Below are 25,312 nucleotides of genomic sequence, written 5' to 3' on the forward strand. Positions count from 1 at the left end.
ACACCAACAAACACTATGATAAGAATGTAAAATTAACCTTACTGTGTTGAACAGAGAAAACCACGTCATAAACCCATAAGCAGGTAACAAAATGGCGACCTCCATAGGTGAAAAATCTAACAAAAGATGTACATTTTTGGAAGTGATTATAGGTTTTGACTCACAGACAACCATTTTTAAGTTAATATGAAAATTACAACTTATTCAGGCCAACATGTTCAACTGATTATGGATTGCTTTGATAAATTCTCCTAAGTACAAACAGTTTGTGTCTCTCATACAGTATGTGTTAGTGTTTAATATTTTAAGAAAACATATTAATAGATAATAGCTTATCTGTTTCTGCTCAATTCCATAATTTATGTAGCATTGGTGTTCAAAATATGAAACTCCCGCATAAAAAGGAGCCTCATTCGTCTTCCCAATGCATTCCCATTTTTCTAGCATAGAATGTCTTTGAGAATAACCCATAGACCATCCGTTTATATCTGTTTCCGGAACGCCTCATTTTTCATTTTCCCGTATCGGACGTATTAACAACAGAGACAAATGGAGCCAGGCATTTGTTTACATTATAAATCATTTATTGAAATATAAATCATCTGAATGTACATGATGTCAAATAATGAAACAATATTAAAAGGTCATACTGGGTGTGATTATCTTCGACTACAGAGAGAGTACCATCATCAACACATCACTCACAGACACTAGCATCCACACTGCTTTATACAGCTGAGGCAAAGGAAGAATACAGTATTTTAGGTTAGGCTTGCGTATTCATCTGCAACACATTAGACACATGGGACAAAAATAGCAAAGTGCAACAATGATTGTAGTTTGTATCACAGTCAATGGGGTGAGGCAGAGGTACAGTAAAGCGAGAAGACGGCGGTGGGGTAACACATGTAACAGATGTACCACAGTATGTTGAATTCAATAGTAATGTCTCATTAGAGCTAGCTAGAAGCTACTGGAGGTCAAAATGGCAAAGACAGTTGAAGCACGACACAATAAAAGGTCTTTGGCAGGTATTATGTTTGATTAAATACTACCTTGGCTTTGATTCATTTCATTTTATAGCTCCCTGGGATGTAGATGCTAAAAGCCTTCTGCTTGGACTTCAATCCATCTCTTTAAAAAAGTCTCGCTTGCTGTTTGTCAAGCCGTCTTCCAACAAAGCATGGGCCGGCATCAATGTCAAAGGCTAAAATTTCCCATCATACAATTCCTTCAACTTGAAGTCCTTCTTCCAATGATGCTGTCAAAGTGTTCTTCAGCTGTGGAGCACTAACTAATGTCTCCCATCTGCTGCTGCACACTGCCAGTCAGCAGGCTGAAGGAAAGGTAGTTCGCTTTTCTGCACCTTTAAAAGTATTTCACTGTGTTCACAGCTTAAATATTTAAACTGGTCTTGCGCTATAACAGAAAAAAAAGAAGAAAATGCTGTTCTCTGCAATAAATCCTGGAAAGCCACAATTAAATTTGTCATGATTATTGAGATTTTTATTTTTTTGCTTAAGTCTATGCATCAAATTGACAAAAAAATGTTTTAGATAACAAATATTATAACTTCAATCATCAAATACGCAATTACATTTTTGAAGCGATATGATTTATTTTAAACAAATCCAATTGGAACATGTTATATGTTTCAATTGAGAAATTTTGTGCAAGTATCCTGGAATCTAGCTGGACATAGACAGCAGCACCCCTCACGGTTTACCAAGGGACAAGGGTGCTAGAAGATGAATGGATGGATGGATGGATACCCCGGAATCTCAAACCAGCCCATGATTTATTCCAATCCACATATTTCATTGAGATGTCCCCATGGTGTTCTCTAGACCTAGCAGATGTATTTCTTAAAAACAGTGTCTACAAAGTAGCAGATACGAAGGAAGAAGCTTATTTTTTTTGTACTCGCATACAAAACTTGAGTATTACCCTCAGTAATTCTCTCTTATAAAACAACTCTGGAGCTATTTACATTACAATCACACTTCATTTGGAAAAACGAAAACAAACAAGAAACAGGCCCACATGTCAAATATGAGCTAGGTCTTCATCTAGAATAAAGCTGAAGATCTTTTTTTTGTGTGTGTTTGTGTGTTTGGGACAAAAACGGAGAGGCTACGCAAAGACCAATGCAACTCAGAAGCTCTTCTCGCACCCACTCAGACAGCTACGATCTGTTACTAACTATTGGTTTCACAACAATACATGTTCTTATACTGATGACGTAAAAAAATAAATTTTAACTACTGCACATACTTTGCTATTTGAGAACATTATATAGTCACAGAGAGAGAGAGGGAAAAAAAGACGCACTCAGTCCAAATGTTGTGCTTTATCTCAAAGTATTGCGACTGATTGTGCCAGCATCAGGTGCTTCCCTTGTAACAGTTCCTACTTCCTCGTAATACAGTTCCTGGTATTGGAGTCATATAGTAACAATAGTGCATTTGTAGTGGTATGTTGTAGGAGTTATGCAAAGTTTCTGACCAACACGTTCGATTTGTTCCTTCTTGCTTATACTGCAGGTAAAAGAATGCCCAAAACAATAAAGCTTTTCAAATGGAAGATGTTTTTTCCTTTCTTTTTTTTTTTGATTTGTTTGATCCGGATAGGTCCAACACCAACACTTGCTCCCTCTTGGAATCCATTGTTTCAGTCACTCTTTCTTTATTGCTCATTCCCATCTCCATTGCCAAATAAAAGAGTTGTCGTCCACGGGGAAGGGATGGGCGTACCTTACGTCACCTCGGACTCACCGAGACTGCAAAGTGGTTTTGCTCTGTCCTTGTAGGAGGAGTGTCATGGCCAGAGTCTTTGGCTGATTTACAGGTCCCACTCTAGTGTCCCATTGTCCTTGCAGCTCTGCCCCGTGCCACTCCTGCTGAGGCTGGGCAGCTGTCACAGAAAGCTGTCCTCGACCAGGTCGCTACAGTCCAGACACATCTCGTCCAACAGCGTGATGTCCTCCAGGGTCTCGCCCTCGCGCTTAGCGTAGGTGGAGCTACTTGAGCCAGTCTCAATGGCGCTCTCCTCAGACGTTTGAGAGCTACATGGGGGAGAGGATAACACATCGTTGTTAGTTTTTGTCACGGAGCTACGACAAAACTATTTTTATTTAAAGTGATAGAATTTTGCCCCACTCTTCTTTCTGACATGCGTCAAGCTCAGATTAGATGTGAAGCCTCTGTAAATCTTTTAACCGATTATTGAAAATAATTTAGTGATAATTGGATTAAGGTGTAGACTTTCACAGGACTCTTTACTATCAGATGGAAGCTGATGGTCAAAAGCACACATAAGTCATTCGATGACGTGATAAAATCGCAGTGCTATTGTGGTTTGACGTGTCATCTACAGCTGACTCTCTGTGTCTTGGTGGTGTTGTCCAAACGTGGGATATTTTCCCAATCAATTTCCAAAATACTGTCAAGTTGCAGGTAGCATCAGCTGTGTTTCCATTACAAATGTGCCCAAAACTGTGTTGATATTCCAGATAACACAGTTTTGCAATTGTGTTGTATCCATTAAATAAGATACAGAATTAAAATCGCATGTGCATAAGTTTACATGATAAATCCTTAAAAAACATGGAGCACCATCATCCTCCAACTACTTCCTGTCGTCGTCTTCTTCGTGGTTTGCGCCTCTGGCAACGTCCGGTAGTTGATCATGTGACTTGTGTGATGCTAAAAACATCTTTTCATCGTGGCTTTGCGAAATAAACAATTTACAAGAAGGCCAAGAAACCACCTGATCTTTGTTTGCCAACTTCTCACTGAAAAACAAGTTCTTTTGTGTGTGTTTTCTTTTGGGAAATTAGCCTGTTTCTGACAAGCAAATTTATTTTCAAAACGTCAAATTGCATAATTAAGTGGTCAATGGAGACAAGCTACCATCATTGGTCAGAGGTTTTCTCAATCCAACAACGTTCAGTTCATTCAAACCTTTTCCATGTTTTGGTTGGCCTTTTTAAAAACGATACCTGTCCTTTGGCTGCTTTTCCACAAAAAATATGTTTATGGGATGCCATACTGCCTGTTGTTGAACATAATAATGACTCTGCATACCTGTGTCTGTTCCTCTTTCCGTAGTCATCATCAGATATAGGGTCCAGGTCAGGGAGTGGGATGATGTAGCCGCTGTCGGAGCTCAGCCGCTGCTCGTCGAAGCCGCTTTCCCTGTCCTTTAGCTTGCCCTGGTTCTTGTAGGGAATGTCGACATAGTCGGCGTCTGTCTCGATGCAGACTCGGGTAACGGCGGGATGGTCGCTCTTCAGAAAGTCGTGGTTCACCTTCTCATAGTGCTGCGGAAGAAAACAGCATGTGGATTTCAGAAGTTGATCCAAAATAAGACACTTGTTAAATGTCTTGTTATGCGAAGAATAAAGGCGGTGGGAGCACGGTCATTGGGGAGTGCACACGTCAACAGAAAATACGTCTCCCGTTAGAGAAGGATTGTTGTGTGAGGATTTTGTCATCAGCTGAATGGTGTGACCCAGGCTGGAAATCACAAACATGCCCGCCAAACCAAACGTGCAAAAAGACTGGCTGCTCCTGAGCTGCCAGCCATTAAAACTGGGAGTAGGACAGGGGCAAAGCTGTTCTGACGCACAATATGTGCTGTGGAAGTCTAATTAAGGCTGGGTGGTGGAGGCGAGAACTGAGGCTGTGTCATTACCCAGACTGAGGTCAGCCACTACGACCATCCAGCTGCAGCATTAAGGCTCCAATCACTTTTACACAGATGGAGGGAGAGAGCCTCCAGGAACCCTCCCAGTGTTCTCACAGAGGAAGTGGACCCAGCAGCTTTAACAGGGGGAGGGGAGAAAGGACTCTGGACCTGTATTTTAATCTGCAAATAGTTGGCGACAAGACCAGTAAAGCGACCCAAGAATGAAGGCAACTAAGACGGGAGGCGGAACGTATCGGTCAGTAATGAGTGGTGGTAAAACATACAGAGACGGGAGGAGATGGGAACGCTCACCCTCTTGTAGCTGGAGGGCAGCAAAGACGCCACATTTTCACTCAGACCCATGAAGGAAGGCCTCTTTTCCGGCTCTGTGTTCCAGCACCTTATCATCATCTCGTACCTGAAAAAAGGTGCGCACAACGTTGCTGAAAAAGGACGGCGCAACCCAAGCATTGTAATTTCACCGTGGTGAATGTCAATCGTCGGCACATTAGAGCTCTCAGAAATGACATCGTTTGGCGTGACGTCAGGGAGGTTTTTGACAGATGCGACATGCCTACAACATGAGGTCACGTACACGTCTTGCGGAGCGTGCTCAGGTTTTGACATCCTGTATCCGCTCTTGATTTTGTTGTAGAAGCTGGAGTCCACCACCATCCCGGGGTACGGAGTGCCACCTTCACACAAAGAGACAGTTATTTATGACTGAGAGCCAGCTGCTGTCATCAAGTAGCTTATTCTCACTCTATTGCACATGGCAAAACTTTGATCGATATGTAGCGCCTTAAATAAACCTTAAAATAATTCCTCTTTAACCGCAGTAGCATAATCTAAAGCAAAAATATTCTCTGAAATAGAATATTTGAGGAGGAACCGGACGTTTCACTCTTTGTCATATTGGATTTATATCCGAGGAAAACAGTGATAATTTACTGTTAGCTGAGCACAAGAGGACCCTTGAGCAGCTTGTTTTGCAATAACTTGTCTGATTAGCAAACCATAAAAAATGGATACAAAATGTACATATTCAAAAGCATTTAATGCATAAAAATTTTATAGAAGTAATATGGGCCACTGAAGTATTCATTTTCTAACACACAATCTTTTCCTAGCTGACTTAATGTAATTGAATTACAGGTGCAAGTTTTCTTAAAACAAAGCCTGTAAATGTTTTTCTCGTTTTGTTTTTTTGCAGGTGCCAATAAATGTAGAGAATACTTTAAACATCTGTGCAAATAAAAAATGACAGTATTTCTACAACAAAAAGCTCTTTGTTAATTAATTTTTTTAAGTAGGTTATGTTAATATATCATGAACTGTTTTATTACATGCAGTAGCTAACTCACTTAGTGACTCTTGCGAATCCACATCGGTTGGTCTGAACTGAAGCTAACAGCTAATCTCAGAGGGCCAAACACTGCTATAAACTCAAATTCATCATGGCGGCTTATGCAAATAAATTTTTTTTTTGCTAGCTTTTCAGCTGTCATTGAGTTTTCACTGTGCAGTTTTTACACAGAAGCTGACAAACGTTTAATGGAAAACATTTGTCAGCTTTTACTGATGGTGCAGGTTTTGCACCACCAACAATCTCTCTGTGTGAAACACGAACACATGGAATAAGCATCGGAAAAGTGAGTAACAGTGTTTACTGCTGTATTATTTCTCGCCACATCATCTCAACTTCCTATTCCATTTTCACGACATTTCAGAACGGTCAATATGAACCACACGGAAGCCCCTTCTCCTACTCATCACTACAACAACTTTCATTAATCATTGCATGAATTTATGAACTGAAGTCGTTTTAAAAACCAACCTAGAGTGAATATTTCCCAGAGGAGGATGCCATATGACCAGACATCGCTAAGGCTGGTGTACAGGTTGTCAAAAATACTTTCCGGGGCCATCCACTTCACTGGCAGAAAGGTCTATTAGAGAAGAGAGGTCATGAAAAGAACAGATATCATTAAAGCGCTGCAGGACCTTAGCTAGAAGTTCATGACTGAGCAGACACTCACGCTTCCTTTGGAGACGTAGTTGTTGTCATGCATGATGTCTCTGGCCAGCCCAAAGTCACAGATCTTAACAATCTTGCCTTGAGAGAGAAGGACGTTCCTGGCTGCAAGGTCCCGATGCACACACTGTCACAAACAGAAGCTGATGAGCAGCATGAAGGAGTTGCTGTCATCCGTTTGCTCCAGCACATTCTGCTCCCCCAGCCACAGACTATTCCTGTGTCGCATTTTCAGCCAAGGTCATTTTTAATACTGTTTCATTTTGCTTTATGAAGCATAAACGTCGCGTAAACAGGCTGGTTGGTAGAGACGGCCATGACCGCTGGGATATTTAGAGATAATAACTATGAAGTCGGAGAAATACTTTCTGGCTGCAGCGCGTCTCGGCCTGGTAATTCTAGCTCTCACTTCGCTCCTGCTATATTCGGCGCCCGGCCTCTCTCCTGAGCGGCTTCGGCAACCTTTATGGAGCCGCTTATCATACGCCCGCTGCTTTCCCCTGGTCCCCGACCCCTCCCTGGGCAACTTCGCCTTACGGAGCATAAAACAAAATCTGCAAAACTCCGTTTATAGCCTCGGGAATCAGAGCACCGGCTTTCTTCAAACGTACATTTTTGGACGCGAGAAACTCCATCCCTTTGGCCACCTGGTAGGTAAAGCTGAGCAGGTCGGTGGTCGTGAGGCCTTCGCTCGTGTCGTCTGACAGCAGGTTGTCGGATTCTGGTGGGGAAAACACACCATCAGGGTACCCGTGAGTGAATGTTCAGTCGTAAATATAGCCAACTTTTCTTAGACCTGGCTTTTAATGGCAGCCTGAAACTGGGCATTATTATGTGTGCGCTACAATTATCTTCTCCGGGTAATTACAGGCCACTGCCAGGCCTAAATTCTGACGAGGGTGTACCCCGTTTAACCAACAATGACTCAAACACAACACCGAGGCCCAGCGAGCGTGAGCCAGTGACTCTGAGGACCTGAGAAGAGCTGTGTACACACCGCCTGAGTCTTTCTGTGAAGGAGGGTGGTCGTAGTTAGATCCCTGGAGAGAGTAAGAGGCGTGCTCATCTCCCGCATGGGGAGGGGTGTTGTCCCGATCCTGTGTCAAGTACTTGGTCGTGCTCATCTCCAGCATGGGCACGTACTGGGTGTTGTCCGCCTGCTTCATGTCCATGTAGTCTCCTTTACACTCAAAGGACAGGATCACGTAACTGGGAGCAAAGATGAGAGAGGAAGAGTTGATGGCAGCGAACTGAGAGGATGTGGATTTCTGTAACAGAAAAATGTCACACTGCTGGATCTTTTTTGTTTTTACCGTTTATTATGTTAAAGCTGAATTTCGTGCAGTAAATTACACCAAAATGTTTTGCGTGGAAGAATTTTTTGCCCATTAATCTTTGCTAAAAACTTCAGACTGGGTGGAGAGCATCTGTGAAACATTGGTTTGTTTTCAGAAATGCTTTGCTTGTTTTACAACTGGACCATTTTAACAAATAAAATAGTTTCAATCTAAGCCTTCAGGTTGTAGCTGTGATTCCATGTTCTCTGCATGTCTTCCTGCTGGAAGGCGAACCTCCACCGCAGCGTCACGTCTTTTGCAGCCTCCTCCGACATGCTTTCTGCCGTGATTTGTCTCCCTTCGACTCTTTTCAGCTTTCCTGTCCCTGCTTAGCGCGATTAAGTCATCTCCGAATTTCAAGGTGTGGTCATTGGTTATTTTAATGCCAGCTCTTTTCCATGTAGTCAAAAAGTTTTGCTATTTCACTTGACTAATGAAGTAAAACAACATGCTTGTTTTAACCAAAAGCCCTACATGGCTGAAAACAGGAGTTCTTATTCCTTATGGGTTAACACTTTCCTTATTTCTAAAAAAAAAAAAAAGATGTTTGGAAGGCACAACCAACACATGAGAATATGTTTCTAGCTCCTGGGAGGTTCTCTGTTGCTTTTCTGATGAATGGTGTTCATGGTGGATGACCACATCCTGGTAGTCGCACAGAAATCTTTCCATTTTACGATGCGGGATTGGACAGTGAGGCTCGCCGAACCGTGTTTCAGATCTCTTCGAAACTTTATCACAGACCTGTCTGCTGTGTTTCTTTGCTTTTTATCGCAGTTTCTTCATTTATGTTTCTTCATTAATGTTTTATCACTTGTGCGATAAAAAATTAATTATCGCACAAGTGACCAATTTGTGGTCTTCTGAAGGCAACTAGTTGTATTGGATTTTATTGAGGAGAGTCGGAGTTGAGGATTTGGCACACAAATGTCACTGGAAGACACACTTTCATATTGTTGATTGTGAAAAAAAATTGTTTTTCTTCCTCTTCACAGTTGTTCTGTTCTTTGCGTTTCTTATTCGCTTAAAATTCTGACAAAATATATTGACGTTTGTGGTTGTGCTGTGACATAAATTTGGAAAAGTTTAAGGAATAGCTTTGAACTAAAAGAACTAACAGATGCTGCGAGCGATAACTAGCATCTGCTAGTTCTCCTGTTCTTTGGGCTGAGGTTGGAGCCTGAGGCGAATGCAGTAGCCAGGATTAAATCATCTTATGGGTGTTTCGAGGTGCGGCCACTTTGAGACATCCATCAGCACAAGACACCCCTTAAAAAGGGGAGGACAGGCTGATGTTTCACTGAACGTTTGTGCAGATACAATTAACAGGTAGCTGAGCAGCAATGACATCATAGGCTGAAACAAGAAACCACTCGAAGCATTGATCTGATTAGGGGAAAATGCCGGACAGTATCCTCCAACGCTGAGTTACCATTTGGAACATTTTCACGTGGTTTTGCGTCTTCTCCCCACATAAATTTTTGCAACTAAAAATTTTAAATGTTGTTTTCGTCTCGGATTAAAACAAGATCATTTGAGAGAAGAAGTCCAGCTCACTGGACTGCTCAGGCCGTCGTACCTCCTGCTGTTCTCGTCCGCAGGATTGATCCCGAAGATGTCCAGCTCCTTCTTGTTTTTCTCTGGACTCAGGCTGAGGAAGCTCTCCCTGTTCTTGTGCAGATAGTTGACCAGGTCGCCGTGGAAGCAGTACTCGGTGATAATGTAGATAGGGCCTGGGAACAACACGGAAGATAAAGGCGGGCACCGGCGTCAGTCTGCAGGCTAATCTTATCAGAGCCTCATAAAGGCTAAAAGCTCAGCCAGGAGAGCAAGCCTCTACTTTCCCATAAAAGGCCTATTAAAATAGTACGCCCACCAGAAGCTGTCAGTCTGCTGCGGCTCTAGAGAGCCGTAAATGTCTTCTACAATCTAATGCAAGTGTGTGTCCCTGTGTGTGAACGAGGCGATAATTGTGCCTGTCTGCGTAAAGCGGTGACTGAATCACATGAAAGAAGCGACAATGGCAGTGACATACGACTATACAGCCCGTCTTTGCCTTAGAGCGAACATGTTTGTCTGGGTCTGCTGTTTTTGCGTGTGCTTTTATCACCTGACTTGGTGCACGCTCCCAGGAGGTTTACGATGTTGAGATGAGGTCCGAGGTGAGTCATGATCTTCAGCTCCGACATCAGAGCCTGCTTCTCACTGGAGCGAGCCGTGGCTGGAAGAAAGTGCAGCAGCCATGACTATCAGACGACTGCACAGTCGGTGCACAGATGAGTCATAAAATCACGCACCACCTATTTCTTTGATCCGGATAATTTCCCAACTCTTATCTTGGTTTGCTTGGGAGATTCTTGCTGTGCCCACTCAATCTGTTATTGAGGGTGTTGCTATATTGACATCATTTCAGTCATTTGTTGTTGGAACAGTGCAGACAATAGTAAAATGCAAACATATCACCGTTTCAAAAGAAGAATTTTAACTAATATAACAGAATGGCATTGGTTTAATTTGACAAATTGGTGCTGCTGACGGTTATACTGTCAATAAATAAAGTGTTTTCTGAATGATCATAGCAACTAGAAACGTATTGACAAGAATTTTGGTGCAAGATTAATAGAAAACTTGAGAACTTGCAGGTGTTTTTTGTTCAAATAAAAAGCAAAGAGCTGTGAAACTTTTGTAAAATCTTCAGTGCATCACAGTAAATATTTGCTTTGATCTATTTATATGAAAACACAAAATCGTAAACAATAACTCTTTATTAAAAAAATCAACATCACCTTCAGTAAATGAAAGGCATCCAGGCTGTCAACAGGTCCTTTTCACATTGTCTTGCAAAAGTGGTCACACCAGTTAAACCTTTTCCACAAACCCAAGTTTTATTGTTGAGATTTTATGTGTGAGATCAATACCAAGTAGAGCAGAATGGTAACCAGAAAGGTTTTGAAAACCATGCTTCACCTTCCATTTTTAGTAAATATACTGCTTTGTCTTTTGCTGTTTATCACATATAGTCCCAGTAAAATTGTTTGGCGTGGTAAGACCAAGGCTAAATTATAAGCAAGTATACTCTGTACCCTATGTGACCACTGAGGTCAAATGAACATACTGGATTTATGGGTAAAAGGCTATGTATGAGTGAAGCCTTTTGCAAATTACATTCTATAGTAAACTGGAGTTTTTGTCCCATTTAAATCAAACAAAACTAGAAGAAAGAACCGCAGAAATGTTTAAAAAAGTTAAATGTTCAACTTGGGAACATTTCACTTTACCAGTTTAGAAAACGCAGAGCACAATGTTGCGTAAAGTTAAGACACTATTAGTAGTTCACGCTTTTACAAGCACACCCTTTCACCACAGCCTTGTGAGAACAAAGCCAATGAAGCTATTTGCAGGTCATGTTTATCACCAATGGCTCAAACAACAGCATTTAAACTGCTTAATTTGCAGTCAGCAATACTTACGCTGACTTTGTAAAAATGCTTCACCTCATCGGCTGAAAACCCATAATTTACTCAAAGAAGCAGGCAAAAAGACCGAACTGGTCAACTAGCTTATGCAATCAGAGACTAAACAGTGGCTTCTAGTGGCACAGGTTAGCAGTCTTTTAGATTAAAATTTCTTTTAGACTTACGTTTCAGCATCTTCACTGCCACCTTCATAACAGGCTGAGAGCGGCTGAGTCCGTAGGCAGTGCCCTCAACCACCTTCCCGAAGGCTCCAGAGCCCAGGATCCGGCCTGAGGATTACAGGAAGGCACATGGGTCAGTCATCCAGGCCGAAACGAGACACAGACGATCTGCTTTATCATCTGTGACTCTTGCAGTGGCTGCATTTCCCCTTGATCTATGGAATAAACTGAATTGTAGCTGTCAGAAAACCTCTCATTCTGAGCTATCTTATCACAGGCCTTATTTCAAAGGCAGAGTGAGATTCACGAGTTGCAACATCTCCACGAGGAGGGGAACTTATAGGGTTCCAGAACATCATAAAGACATTTAGCTCACCAAGCACAAGTCTATCTCGAGGAAACTCCCATCTGGAGTCATAGGGAAGCTGCATTGGATCCACATAGATGTACTCGTGACCGTCTGGACTCACAGACTCTATGACCCTCCAGCGGATCTCGTACCGTGGCTTCTGGAAGGCAGAGGATGCATAAATTCATGGCTTCTCCATTTCCACGAGCAGAGCAGAAAAACCAAATGCGCTATATTTAAATCTAGTGTCTCTTGGTCTGATTCGTAACCCCACATGAATGCTTGAAATATGGAAATGAGCGACAGAATGGCGTGAAACTGTGCAGTATGATGTCAACAGTACCTGCTTCCAGATAACAACCAAGACAATGAGTGAGATGATGACAATGACCAGGAGGACCAGCACAGCAGCAGCTACCGTCAGCTCAGGGTGAGGGCCTGTTTGTAGGGAAAGCCAAGGATGGCATATGTTACATTCTGAACACTCGTCATCACCTGTGCGGTTGGTATGAAGTAGCACTTCATTTGATGGGTTGTGAATAAGACGGTCATTACACCGTCTTAAACATGACATGACACCAGTCATGAACATTAGTATTACAGATTAGACTTTAGCTTTAATAACATAAAGCTACAGAATCTCTAGAGTTTAATCATCAATGCTTTTATAACAAATTTGTCAGCTCATCATTTCTTAGTTAATGTCAAGTTGTCATAACAAAGATATGTTGAATAATGTCAACTTTGTATTAAAAGTGTCACAATTTACTGAATGACACTTTTTGACAACAGTCACAAATATTCATGAAGGCTTACTCACATTCATGGCAGTCTTATTCACAACCTGTCAAATAAAGTGTTACCAAATACATCATGTGTGTTGCAATAGAAATTTTCCTTTACAATGCAGTTTCAAACCACAAGACATGTTGACAACTAGCTCCTAAAGGGTGTTGCACCACATGATAACTCACAGACCTGTGAGAAAAGACACAGGTCTTTCTCACAGTAGCTGGAAATGTATTCTTCCAGGTTTAAGTTCATTAGAAGGCCCATTGAAACTCCAAAGAACATTAAAGTCAGATTAAAGTCAAGCAGCTGACTGGTAGGTGCGTTCTTACCATTGGACACCAATTTGATCTCCCTGCTGTCAGCTCCTATTCCATTCTTGGCAAGGCATCGCACAGCCAGAGTGCTTTTCAGATGGCCAAACATGACCTGGCTCTCCAGGTTGCTCTCCTCATCGAAGTGGGACTCCGTCGTGATCTCTGTGGAGTTGGTGGGTAGAGGCGCCCAAAAAGACGAGTCATTGGCGCATCTTGAAGGGAGTAAGATAAGAATATATAAATTGAAATGGTTATGGCTATTGAACTTTTTTTTTAAGACAAATATGTAGTCATTTTTAGAGTAAATAGTGGATCTTACTGTTTGATGTTCTTGCATATGAACCACTCCACAACAGGAGTAGGTTGCCCCCTGGTAATGCAGACTGCAGACTGTCCTGTGGTGGAACCATGGTGGATGTCCATGAGGTCCACAATGACTGCAGGCACTGTAACGTTGAGCAGTACAAGGTTTGTGTCAATCACAGAAGGCAGGCCTTCACAGTGGCTGCCTACTGTTGGTATTGTCAATTGGTATCATCAATTTCCTATTGATTTGATAAGATGAAGTCTTCCTCCTGACCTTTAACCACCAGGTTTAAGCTGACTTCATGGCTCTGGTTTCCGTTCTCCACCCGCAGGGTGTAGTTCCCACTGTCCTCCTCCCTGACCCGGATCAGGGTGAGAATGCTTCTGTAGCTGTGTAAAATAAGAGCAACAGAATGTGAACTCATCAAAAATAGCACTAGACAATTTGTGGTGGCTCTTCATTTGCCTTCAGAGGAATAGTGATAGAGACTAACCTGGTCTCACTGGTCTGCTTCAAACTGGTGGAGATCTCAGCGGTCAGGTCGCTGAGCGGGACACCGTCCTTGAGCCAAGTAACATGGGCATCAGGAAAGGAGGAAATTGTGGCAATGAACTCCCGGACGTCATCCAGCTCAGCAGATTCATGGTCCCGAAACTCCGGCTTGATTGACAAAAACTCACCGGCTGTTGGAAAAGTGGTCAATGCTCATAACGATTTCAAAAAATGACCTGAAGAAATACTGCAACAAAATATTCACTGCAATTAAAGATTAAAGACTCATACCAAACACTTGAATTGCTATTTCCTTTGTCTCTGTGTCTCTAGATGCCACAGTGGTAATGGAACAGGAGTAGATGCCGCTGTCTTTGGTTGAGGCTTGTGGGATTGTCAAGGTGTACAGGATCTGGCCTTCGTTCTTATTTTCCCATACAGTTTTGGTACCCCGATTAGCCTGTCAGACCAAAGAGGATCACCATATACCTTTATGTCAGTCCTATCTTACAGCTTAAACACATAATAAAGATTGGAAAACTCATTGGACTTCACAGATTGCCTTGTAACCTCACCGGTTTGCCAGGGTATTTCCAGTTGTCTTCCAGTAAATAAGGTCCTTTAGCCAAACAGTTGACAATTATTGTGTCTCCAACCAGCAAAGCAGTTCTTTTGGCAGACAGCTCGACGTGCAAGACATCTGAAATGGAGCAATTGATACCAGTAAAAGCCTTGTGAGGTATCAGAGAGCCACTGAGCATTTGATTCACAGTTCAGTTAAAATAGGTATGATTCGCAAATCTCAAAAACACGCACCTATGGAATCATGGACGATGTATTGCTCACTGGTGTGCTCCTCTCCATTGATCAGACCCTTGCAGACATAAGTTCCAGTAGGAAATATTCCCAAAGCACCCTTTTTACTGTCATAATCACTAGGTACGGTTTGGTTGGTGTCAACATTCACCAGTGTCACAATAGCTCTAGGATCAGACACCCTGCAGGGAATCTCGATCTCATTTTGGTCAGCCGGCACGTGGTTAATGAAATTTGGCACGAACAGAGAGTCTGGATCTGTGTTGGGGTATAATACATCTATTAAGCCAAAGGAAAATGTCAAATACCAAAGACCCATAAGCAAATCTACACTCCATACCTGATACATAGACGTAAATACTGCTGGTCTTGGTTTCCTCTGCATTGTGGTCGTTGTAGAGGCAAACGTAATAACCTGTGTGCATCGCTGTGGCTTCCTCAACAGCGATGGTGGTGACAAAAAGGCCACTGTCATCCTCCTGCGATTGCTCCAGCATGTCGTACGGTGTTTCCCACATCAGCTTCGCACCGCCGCGACACGTCAGCGTGAACGGCTCGTGGAGAGGGACGACAATCTCATCCTCGTCCGGCAGCAGAATAGGGGGGAAGGATGGTCTGATGTTAAGTCTGCCGGAACCTGAAACGGGACACGTTAAGAATTTCGGTCATAATTTATGACCCACTTATCCATCTGGCTCGTATTTATTTTTCCAATCTGTTTGTTTAACCTGTCACTTGGAGGATGAATGAGAACTGAGCGGTGCGAGAGCCGCTTATGGCTGTGATTGTGTAATTTCCGCTGTCTTTCCCCATTGGCTGCCGGAACGTAACGATGCTCTGATACCTGCATGAAGAACATTGAAGCTGATCAGACAATCATTCAAGAATCTTTGACAAATCTGAATTATTTGTTACATTTGAGCTTTTCACATGTTATTACAATACAACCAGAATCATCAACATACAAACACCAAAACAATGCAGTGCATAGTTGTGAAAGGGAAGGTTGCCTGGTTTTGATTTAGTTTTTTTTTCTGTTTTACAAAATAAATCTCTGATGAGTGCCTCATTCTACTCATCCCTTCCCCAATTACAAAAATCCTGGTCTAATGCATAAAATCCCAATGAAATAGATTGAAGTCTGTGGTTTTTAGGAGACAAAATGTGAGAATAATTCAAGGATTTCATTCATAACTTGTGTTTGTGCATATTTTGATCAAGAAAAACACAGATTTTTCTCACCGATTTCCTTCCATGTGGCTTGTTTTGGAAGAAATGTAGTAGTTCTCCGACAGCGCTTGGCCGTCTTTCATCCATGACACTTTCGGAGCCGGGTATGCATTGATGTAGACGGTGTACTGAGTCTCTGCCAGAATGCCAACAGACTCCATCTGCATAATCCCTCTGTGGTCCAGGGTGACAAAGGAGTTTCCCTCTTCAACCACAATAAAGGAAGAAGATTAGCAAATGATGATGATTATGGATTTACAAAAAATCTCTAAAGACATGGAGTAAACATGAAAAATACGGTGGCAGAAGAGTAAAATGAGACAGGGCGAAACGAGGACCTGACACACATCTGCTGAAACCATCCCATAAAACACACTGGCTGATGGTAAAAACAGAGCTCAGGCTTTAATGTTGCATAGAGAAAATGACTTCCACACAGATCTAGGCACGCCACGCGCACATGTGTGAAACACGCTAATTCACCTGATGATGAGGATATCAAATATTTATTAGGGACTGTAAGTCATCACGTCGAGCACGCGGCGTTACACTCCAGCTGGAGCCCTGTTCAAAAATACTTGGTGAATGTTTCTGATGGGGGTGGAGGGAGACTTACCGAACACAGACACAGCCACGCTGCTCACCCTGGTTTTTCCACTGGCTTCATGCCTGACCGAGCATTCGTAGCTGCCGCCGTCCTGAGCGGCGGCTCGCGGGACGCTCAGAGTGTAGATGACCCAGTCGGGAAGTCTTTCCGTCGTCTGAATCGCATTTACAGCCTGTGAGAAAGAGGTGGGGGAGTAGAATATGTTTTACGAAGCTGCTCACAATTAGAATGGGTAATCACATAAAAAATTATTTGATTTATAGCACAATTTGGCTGCTTAAGCTTTGCGCAGTTTTTTTTTTTTCCGTTTTAAAGTTACTGCACAAGGCCGATGGCTAAACACTGGTGAGGCCAGAGGAGATAAATCAGGATCTCAGAGCCTTTTAAAAGCCTGTAATTGCAGCTGAGACCAGAACCAGGACTCAGGCCTCCTGCATCCCTGCCTCACTATCTCTGGAAAAAGGCTTAAAGGAATCCCTCACAGAAGATACAGCACCTTAAAGAGTGTGCAGCAGCACAAACACAACTTGTACAGTGGCTCGTAAAGGTATTCAGACTCCTAAACTCCTTCAACTTTTGCCACATTGCGACTGCAAGGGTTATAGAGGTTTGTTAGAGAATAGCAGAGAAAAAGAAACGAGATCGTGAAGACCAAGGAATCCAACTGTAGAGGTCAGGAAGAAAGTTCTGAGGTTCAAAGCTGGGTTGAGTTGTAAAACAATCTTTGAAACTCTCACAGAGCGCTGTTCAATCCATTATCCAAAAAAGGGAAGAAGACGGCACAACTGCAAACCTACCAAGATGTGAACTGATCAGAGAAGCAGCAAAGAGGCATATTTACTGTACGAGGTGCAGAAATGGGAAAATCTGATGACAGGACAACTATTAGTCACCTACTTCACAGCCCTGCACAGCAAACATGCAGAGGGTGGAATTGTGGTCAAATGAGAACAAAACGTAACTTTCTGGTTGAGATGCAAAATGCTGTGTCATAGAAAACTAGCACTGCACATTCCCCCCAACACTGCTGCCCATCTATCACCCTCCCTGAACACACCATCCCAGCGATGTGTGGATGCTTTTCTTCAGCAGGGACAGGGAAGCTTATCGGGGAAGATGGATGGAGCGCAAGCCTGCTAGATAACAGCAGCTGCACTGGAAAGGAGTTTCAAAGTGCTTGCATTTGTTAGAATGCACTGACAACAAAGATAATCAAGCTTCAATATAGAAAAAATAAATCTATCTCCAGGGGTCAACAGGCATCACATTCCTAATCCCTAACCCCAAAACAGCATTGCTCCTGATGGGACCAGGATTTGTCCCCACAGACCCACAGTATATACAGAAATAAGTCCCCACTAGGGACTGAAAACCAGGTTCTCTCTCTTACACACACACACACACACATGCACTGAAGGTGAATTTTAGAGAGACCAATTAACCAGAGAGTCATGTTATGTTTTTGGACTGTGAGAGGAAGCCGGAGTACCCGGAGAGAACCCATGCATGAACAGGGAGAACGTGGACGCCGGGTCGGGAATTGAAGCCAGGACCTTTTTGCTGCAAGGCAACAGTGCTACCACCTGTGCAGCCCAATTGAGTTAACTTGTTGCATGCAATTTGTCAAACTTCATTTATTTATGTTTATTCTTGTGGATGAACTTAATATGATCATTTTAGCAAACTAACTCAACAAACATAGACTTGAAATTTGCTGTTCATGAAAGATCTCCATTCACTGAAGGAGTTTGAGCTGTTTTTGTTGAAGAAAATGGACAGAAAGTTTAATAAAAACAACCTTTGATTTTTATTTGTAACTTTTTCTTCGTGATTAAACTGCTTCATCATATATCATCTCACCACATACATCACTGAAGTGCCATTGAGCTTTAGTGAATGGGATGAAGTTCATGGGGTGTGAACACTTTTGTAAGATTCAGTTTGTGAAACTGTCTCAGACTCTTAATGTTTGGCCGACTGTCACGTGGAAACGGCATCCACCCCACCGGTCTCACGGTCAGCAGGTTCAAAGAATTTACTGTCCTGTTATTTATCGTCCTTTGAGCTGCCTCCTTTCCTTCAGCCATACATCATGAACCTTTAACCTCCCTGTCAGGCTCTTTGACACTGGGGTTAGCTGGGACACTGAGGTTTTACACGGACATTGTCCCAATCAAAATGACGTTTAAAAAACAAACACATTGCAACCCCCTAAAAGATGGACTAGATTGCAAAGATCTGAGTCTGACATCTCAACAGTATGAAATAAAGATAAATATGACCTCATAGGATTCTGGATCAGAGCTCAGAAAAGACCAATTAGAGGTAAAGAAAGGGGGAACAAAATGTCGTCTTACCTGTGTTTTCAGATGGATCCACTGCTGGTGGAAGGCTGGGCCAAAGGGTCCGATACAGGAGACGTTAAAGGGCTCCCCGACTCGCACCGTCTCTGCGCTGGCTTTAACTTCCACCTTAAAGTCGCTCACCTCCGTGGATCCTGCAGCCGGGACCACCACAGAGAGGCTATCAGCACCGACATCTCACAGGAACCCAGATGGTGACAGCTTGATTACTGTGACCACATTTATCATGGCGTAATGGCTGATGAGTTTCAGTCATTCTCTCTCACACACACAAATACATGCTGAGCTTGTGCATATATGTGTATAAATTCAATCCAATAAGATCACAAACCAGCTCCTCTACAGACATGAGAGTTCTTGCTGCTCTTTAATCGTTGTTGTTTCACTACAGTTTCCAAACAACCAGCCTCTGATCGTTTTTTTTTTTTAAGTACTATGAGGCGGTATTTTAACTGTGCAACAAATTCTCACAAGTAATAAAACCATAGCTGTGTGGTAAATTATACATCTCCATGAAATATGTTTCTAAGAAGAGAAGAAAAAAAATGCTGATTTTGCTTTTTGCCTGTTTCGGGATGTGGCTTTAATGAACGCGAAGGAAAACGAGTCAGTCTGACAGATTCCAACTTAAACTGGAACCTACACTGGAGCTGCAAGGAGGTTCGACCTTACATGTTTGATCTGATGACCCCCACCCTCTAACAGCAGGGTGGTGACGACGACGACAGAGATTGCCTCAAGATCTTTAAGAGATACACACAAACCAGACCACGTGCTTATCAACATTTGACTTAAAATGGTAGCTGAGGATTCTGGGTTCTTACATCTGTCCACCCCAGTGTGTCATGGTTCTCCAAATGTGTTTTTGTTGCCAAATTTTCCTGAAATCCGTGAAGTATTCTCATATGTGGCTCAAATGCTTTGCTGCAGTTATTCTTAATTCAAGTGATTTGATTAAAAACGTGACAACAAGAGGGACAAAATAGCACGGAAGAAATAAATCAAGTGGTCGTAATTGAAATTAATTCTGATCAGTTCCCTTTTGCGATGTTATCAGAGGCCTGTGCTTGTGGAGGATTGTTTGGGTTTTTTTAGGGGGGGAGAGGAAGGCTTGATTAAAAGACAAACAACAAGAACATAGTGAAACAAGTAGAAAAAGTGAACATGTTGTCCATAGCTGACAAACTACATCTAAGCGAGTGGTGTTGCAGCTTCAAATGTATAAGAAATACTATTTCTGACTTACCCGATCTCATTACGGTGTAGATGTCGCTTTGGAAAGTCTGGCCGTTAACTGTGGCCTCACACCTGTACTGGCCAGGAGCGGAGATCCCCATGAAGCCCAGCCTGTAGTCGTAGTACCTGTGGAGCTTCTCTCCGCTGGGGACTCGGATCAGTTCCACATCGTGGGTCTGTGCCGTCGCTCGGCATGGGATGATCAAATCATCCTCATAGGGGATGAGCAGGTCTTCTGCTCTCTCTGGGACAAACAGGACCTGAGGGTCTAGAAATGGACAAGAAAGAACGTAACCTTTTGTAAAGTAACAGTTTGTCGTCCTTATGCCAACTTTAAAAAGAAATAATGGTAATTGGTCAGTCATGTATGATCTAGTCTGAAGTTTTTCGATCATAAATTGATTGATTTGTTTAGTTTCAGTCAAGCTGATGGGAATAACACCATCTGTTTCCAGGTCTGCTTCACACTTCTCCCACTTTTTCTGCTGGTCTCAACTGAGTCACTTTGCTTCCCCACGATGCAGCTCTGTCATTTCTTTTTTATATATTGTAATTTTTTTTTCTTGTAATAGTTTCCTCACTTGTTTGCTTCTGAGTTTTCTTTTTTTTTTTAAATGTATCACTTCTATTTTACGTTTATGGTTGTTTTTTTTTTTTTTTTTTTTTTTTTTTTTGCATTTCTTGTTATTGTCCAATTTGATAAACAAAAAACAAAAAATGACCATCTTCCTGCTTTGTATAGCCATCCTGATGAGCGATATTATCCCATCAGCCTGAACAAGAACATTCATATTCAGGTCTTATTTTTTTTCCCTCCTCACCTTTGACAAGGACGTAGATTTCCACCAGGTCGTTTTGGTCGCCCTCCTTGTCTTTATGCCTGCACCCGTAATAGCCGGTGTGCTCGACCGTCACGTTGTAAACGAGGAGAGCGGAGGTGAAGCCGTTCGAAGTGACGACGGCGTCGTCCGCCAGAGGTTCTTCCCAGACTACTTCAGATTGGCCCGTGCAGCTGATGTTGATGATGGAGTGGGGCTCCAGCACCAGCTCGTCTCCTGCCGGCCATATGGTCGGGGCGGACAGTCCAGGTGTAACTGTGGGACAGTTTGCTCAATGTTAGATGCCGTTTTTGATTTTAAAAAGTGAACAAAACAAAACAAATGAATTAAAGGTCATATGTCCCCTGTAGATGTTTACCTGAGAGCATCAACACAATGGCAACACCACAGATCAGGTACATCCTCACGCTGTCCATGACTGTGGATGCTCAGGCCTGTGAAGACAAGAAGAGGGACTAATTATATCAAGTAATGTTTGTTTGTTTTGCATTTTTTCTGCACATTGATACTAAGCATGGCATTGAGCTATATATAGGGAGACCACATGTGTGAATCTCCCAAACGCTGCATTTTCTGACCACCCAAGGATGAGCCTGCGCTTTTCTAACGTGTGCATTTACTTAAATATGTTTGATTTCCAAGCAAAGAGGGGAGAGCTCACAATTTGCTGAATTGCAAGCAAATTCAGCTGACGCTGCTGGGCTTCACCTGCAGAATATCGTCCTTCTGCAAGATTTATATCGAATAACTTTATTTTCTGGAGCCACACCGGTTGACAATGGTAACAATGGCCGCCATAGTTATTTCTCTATTCGTTTACAGCAACATTTTAAGGAGTCAGCAGTTGTGTGTGTGTGAGAGAGAGGATGTTGAGTTCGGGTCACTGCACTTCCCCACCGCGGCCTGCAGAGGGCGACACAGTCCAACGTTTAGAGGCGAATCTAATCACGTCGCTTCTCAGAACTGTTCGCTTTGTTTTTGAAAGAGCTTCACTTTTTTCCTGACTCCGTCTGAGCGCAAAAAGTCCGAGCATAGATACTGCCGGCGTGCCAAACGTAGGAGATGCTAATTAACACATCTTGTTAATTTATTATTATTATTATTATTTTAATTTCTGAGACTTAAGGAACAATTATTTCCATTTCGGTGTTTTCTGTGCCAGTCTTCAGAGCAGTGTCTTCACGGCGATCACGTTTTAAAACAAGAGTTGTTTATTGTTTGTTTGTTTGTTTGTTTTCATTAAAACATCATTTATGTCAGGTCTCCCTCGTTAATTAGGCAGTTTTATGGTAATCTGGGAACTTGTTTTTTTTTCCGTTTTATCTTTATCAGCGTCTTGTCTTATTTGCTGAAGGGGACGGAGAGAGAAGAAATAAAAAATAAAATAATAATAAACAAAAAATAAAGAGAGGAAAAAAAACCCTCCATGTCATCTTACTATTTCCAACGATTGTCCGCTCTGGCTCAGCTGAGACAGGCTAAATAATCCATCGGCAGCGCGGTTCCTCAGCTCTATAATTAGGACATCCACAACGCGCAAAATGACATGTCTGCGTGGGAATCCGATGACCAAGCGTCTAATGCGATTTGACGTTTTTTTTTTTTTTCTTTTGGGGTTTTTTTCCCTATGCCCGCGCCTTGTCTGAAAAGGTTTCACAGAGGAAACGTTTCTTTCTGTCTTTCTTTTTTCTTTTAAGTTTTTTCTCAGTCGCAGTTTGGTGAAGAACTTTTTAAATCCAAATTGTGCTCGAAAAAAAAAACAGTCCGCAGAGTCAGCCGAGCTCCGTGCAGGGGCCCCTTCTCTTTATTAGCTCCCCTCCTTTGCCTCAGAAAGCGACTCAAAAAGTTGCCAAACTGTGCAACAGGTCAGACCCCCGGAGCGAGAAAAAGAAAAAAAAATAAAACAAACAAAAAAAGATCAATAAAAGTATTCCATCCAGCGTCTATCAGATGCAGTCCTCTTCCGAAAGGTTGAATTTGTTTTCTAAGTCCAAACGCGTCAGATCCGAGGAAAAGACCCGTTTGGTGTCACAGCAGGGTGGAGAGAGCAGAAGAAGAACGCGTTGTGTCTCCAAAAGGAAAGAAAAAAAATCAAATCCAGACATTTTTTTTTTAAAGAAAAAAAATCCTCTACTTCTCTCCACTGCGAGCGATCATATTCCACTTTAATTCCTCCTTCTGTAGGTGAGGAAAAGGGTTACGCACAAATTCCAACGTGTTTCCCATTAAAACCTCCGGGCGGCATCCCGCGATTGAGCCCTCGGTCTTCGAGGTGACACCTCCAGCTGCGACGCCGAAACTGAGCGCCTTTATCCGGAGGAGAGCGACACTTGGCCGCTCTGCGTCCGAGGAGACGTGAGGAGGAGGAGGAGGAGGAAGGGTAGAGAGAGACCATATGGCGCAAAAAAAAAAAAAAACAAGGCAAATGACTTGTGCAAAAGTTTCGCACAGCTTGCAAAGTGCTGAATGAAAGTAAAACAGCAACTGCAAGGACTTTATTCCGCGCACAGAAAGAAGGATATATAGTGACCCACAGCATGCATTCTGAAAGGTTGCGTTAATGTGAAGCAAGAGAGAGTCGGGCACGAAACAGACGTGCGATCGACCTTTCAATTACCTTTTTTTTTCTTAATCCCCTCAATTCACTCCTTTCTTGTCAGTATATATCCACAGCGAACTGGTCCCTCCAAAAAGGGCGCAGCGAGGTTCCCCCCACCTTTTTTCTTTTTTGCAGCGGCAGTAATCCTCAGAGATCCGGCGCTGTGTGCGCCCCGTCTGTCCGCATCCACGGCCGCCTCCTTCGCAACTGCACTCCAGCTACAGCGACCTGTAACTGATTCAGTGTTACAGTCCAACCCCCCTGCCCCGAGAAAAAAAAAAAAAAAAGTAATCATCTGGCTCAAAGTAAATAACTCTCAGGAAATGGCACATCTCCCCCACCCCTCACCCTCCCCTCCCTCTGAGCTGCACTTCTGTCAAAGTGAGATACTTTAGGAAAAGACGCAAATAATGAACAGATTCAGTTCTTGTGGCGCAAACGTACTTTTAAAACCTCGTGTCTGAAGTTTTGTTGTTGTTGTTTTAAAATGTGTCTACAAGTGTTCCTGTTGTCAGTAAGTTCGCCGACCCCTTACAGTTCTTTCTTTTCTTCTCTTTCTTTTCCTTTCTTTTTTTTTTTTTTTTTTTTTGTTACTCATAAAGAAACTCATCTACTTGCCTCTTGTTGCAGTCGCGAAGAGACGCGGATCCTGTGCATCACACAGAAACTCTGCAGAAGTGGTTCTAGATGGCGCTAACACACCGCCGTATAACTGCTCGCCCCTCTCATTGAGTTCATTCAGGTTTTTGTTTTTTTGTTTTTTGTATCAAAAGAGCCCAAACCATCAAAATGGTCCCCTTCTCTCTCCTCTTGTGTGACACGGAAAACTGATGATTGGAACCTAGTTACTTAAATCTGACCCCCTGCGCCTCCTACTCCCCTACCCCCCGGGGTGGAAAGCTTCCCTGACGGACATGAATAATGAACCCCTGTGAATCACCTATCTATTGGCATAGAATGGGGGTATCAGACTGGTGTGTGTGTGTGTGTGTGTGTGTGTGTGTGTGTGTGTGTGTGTGTGTGTGTGTGTGTGTGTGTGTGTGTGTGTGTGTGTGTGTGTGTGTGTGTGTGTGGACAGGGCCCCGGGGCCTCCTCCTCCTCTTCTTCCTCACTCCATGCAGCCGCATGGCGCAATTACTTCCACATGTTAGGGGAAAGAACAGTGTCCTTGTTCTCCAAACAAAGGATCTGAGCTCAAGGAAGACCCAGCTTACCTCAAAGCAAGCTCAGGCTCTCACTGCTGACCAGTCACATCCAGGTGAACCGGCACAAACGTCTTTATTGAGTACGTTTTCTCGAAATTGTTCATTATAAGGGAAAACAGTCACTAATTGTGTTTGTTTGTTTGCTTCTCTCATGTTCATTTTTGTTTCGGTTTCATTTTTAACCATGAAAATTACAGTATTCTTGTAAGATTTACGGATACATGCTCCTAGTATCATCCCCCTTGGGAACAAGTTTACTCTTACACTCTCTTTTTTTCCTCCTGTCCTGTCTCAAGCCGTCCAGCAGGGGGCTTCGAGGTCATTTCACATCTCACTCCAGAGACCCTCGGCTTCCTAATCACACTGCTGCTGCAGCTAAAAGACAAAAAGATTGTAACGTTCTGAAACAACTGCAACACCCAAGTTTCATGCCTTCAGTGTGTTTTTCTTAACAGTGACAATTTG

General features: G+C 42.8%; 1 protein-coding gene across 3 annotated transcripts; it reads right to left on the reverse strand.

The window, feature by feature from the left end:
• Positions 1-568: 568 nt before the first annotated feature.
• pdgfra (platelet-derived growth factor receptor, alpha polypeptide) lies at positions 569-23,860 on the reverse strand. Of its 3 annotated transcripts, none has more exons than XM_055045700.1 (29): positions 23,661-23,860; positions 21,402-21,477; positions 21,026-21,298; positions 20,215-20,472; positions 18,963-19,102; positions 16,615-16,777; positions 16,011-16,203; positions 15,497-15,612; positions 15,109-15,405; positions 14,769-15,026; positions 14,528-14,652; positions 14,244-14,412; positions 13,954-14,143; positions 13,734-13,849; positions 13,473-13,599; positions 13,169-13,365; positions 12,391-12,485; positions 12,075-12,207; positions 11,702-11,806; positions 10,172-10,282; positions 9,641-9,794; positions 7,722-7,933; positions 7,336-7,445; positions 6,729-6,851; positions 6,527-6,638; positions 5,285-5,384; positions 5,002-5,107; positions 4,086-4,321; positions 569-3,064 (listed from the first exon to the last, which is right to left on the reverse strand). In XM_055045700.1, exons 2-29 carry the CDS (start codon positions 21,457-21,459, stop codon positions 2,917-2,919), a joined length of 4,425 nt encoding a protein of 1,474 aa, XP_054901675.1. In that variant the 5' UTR covers positions 21,460-21,477; positions 23,661-23,860; the 3' UTR covers positions 569-2,916. The 3 variants fall into 3 exon arrangements, with proteins under 3 accessions (XP_054901675.1, XP_054901691.1, XP_054901683.1); XM_055045716.1 differs by having other exon boundaries at positions 23,760-23,845; XM_055045708.1 differs by lacking the exon at positions 23,661-23,860 and adding an exon at positions 22,482-23,431.
• Between the last annotated feature and the right edge of the window lie 1,452 nt (positions 23,861-25,312).

Source organism: Poeciliopsis prolifica, unplaced genomic scaffold (assembly GCF_027474105.1).
Source record: "Poeciliopsis prolifica strain line A6 unplaced genomic scaffold, Auburn_PproV2 SCAFFOLD002, whole genome shotgun sequence".
NCBI classification, from domain to species: Eukaryota; Metazoa; Chordata; class Actinopteri; order Cyprinodontiformes; family Poeciliidae; genus Poeciliopsis; species Poeciliopsis prolifica.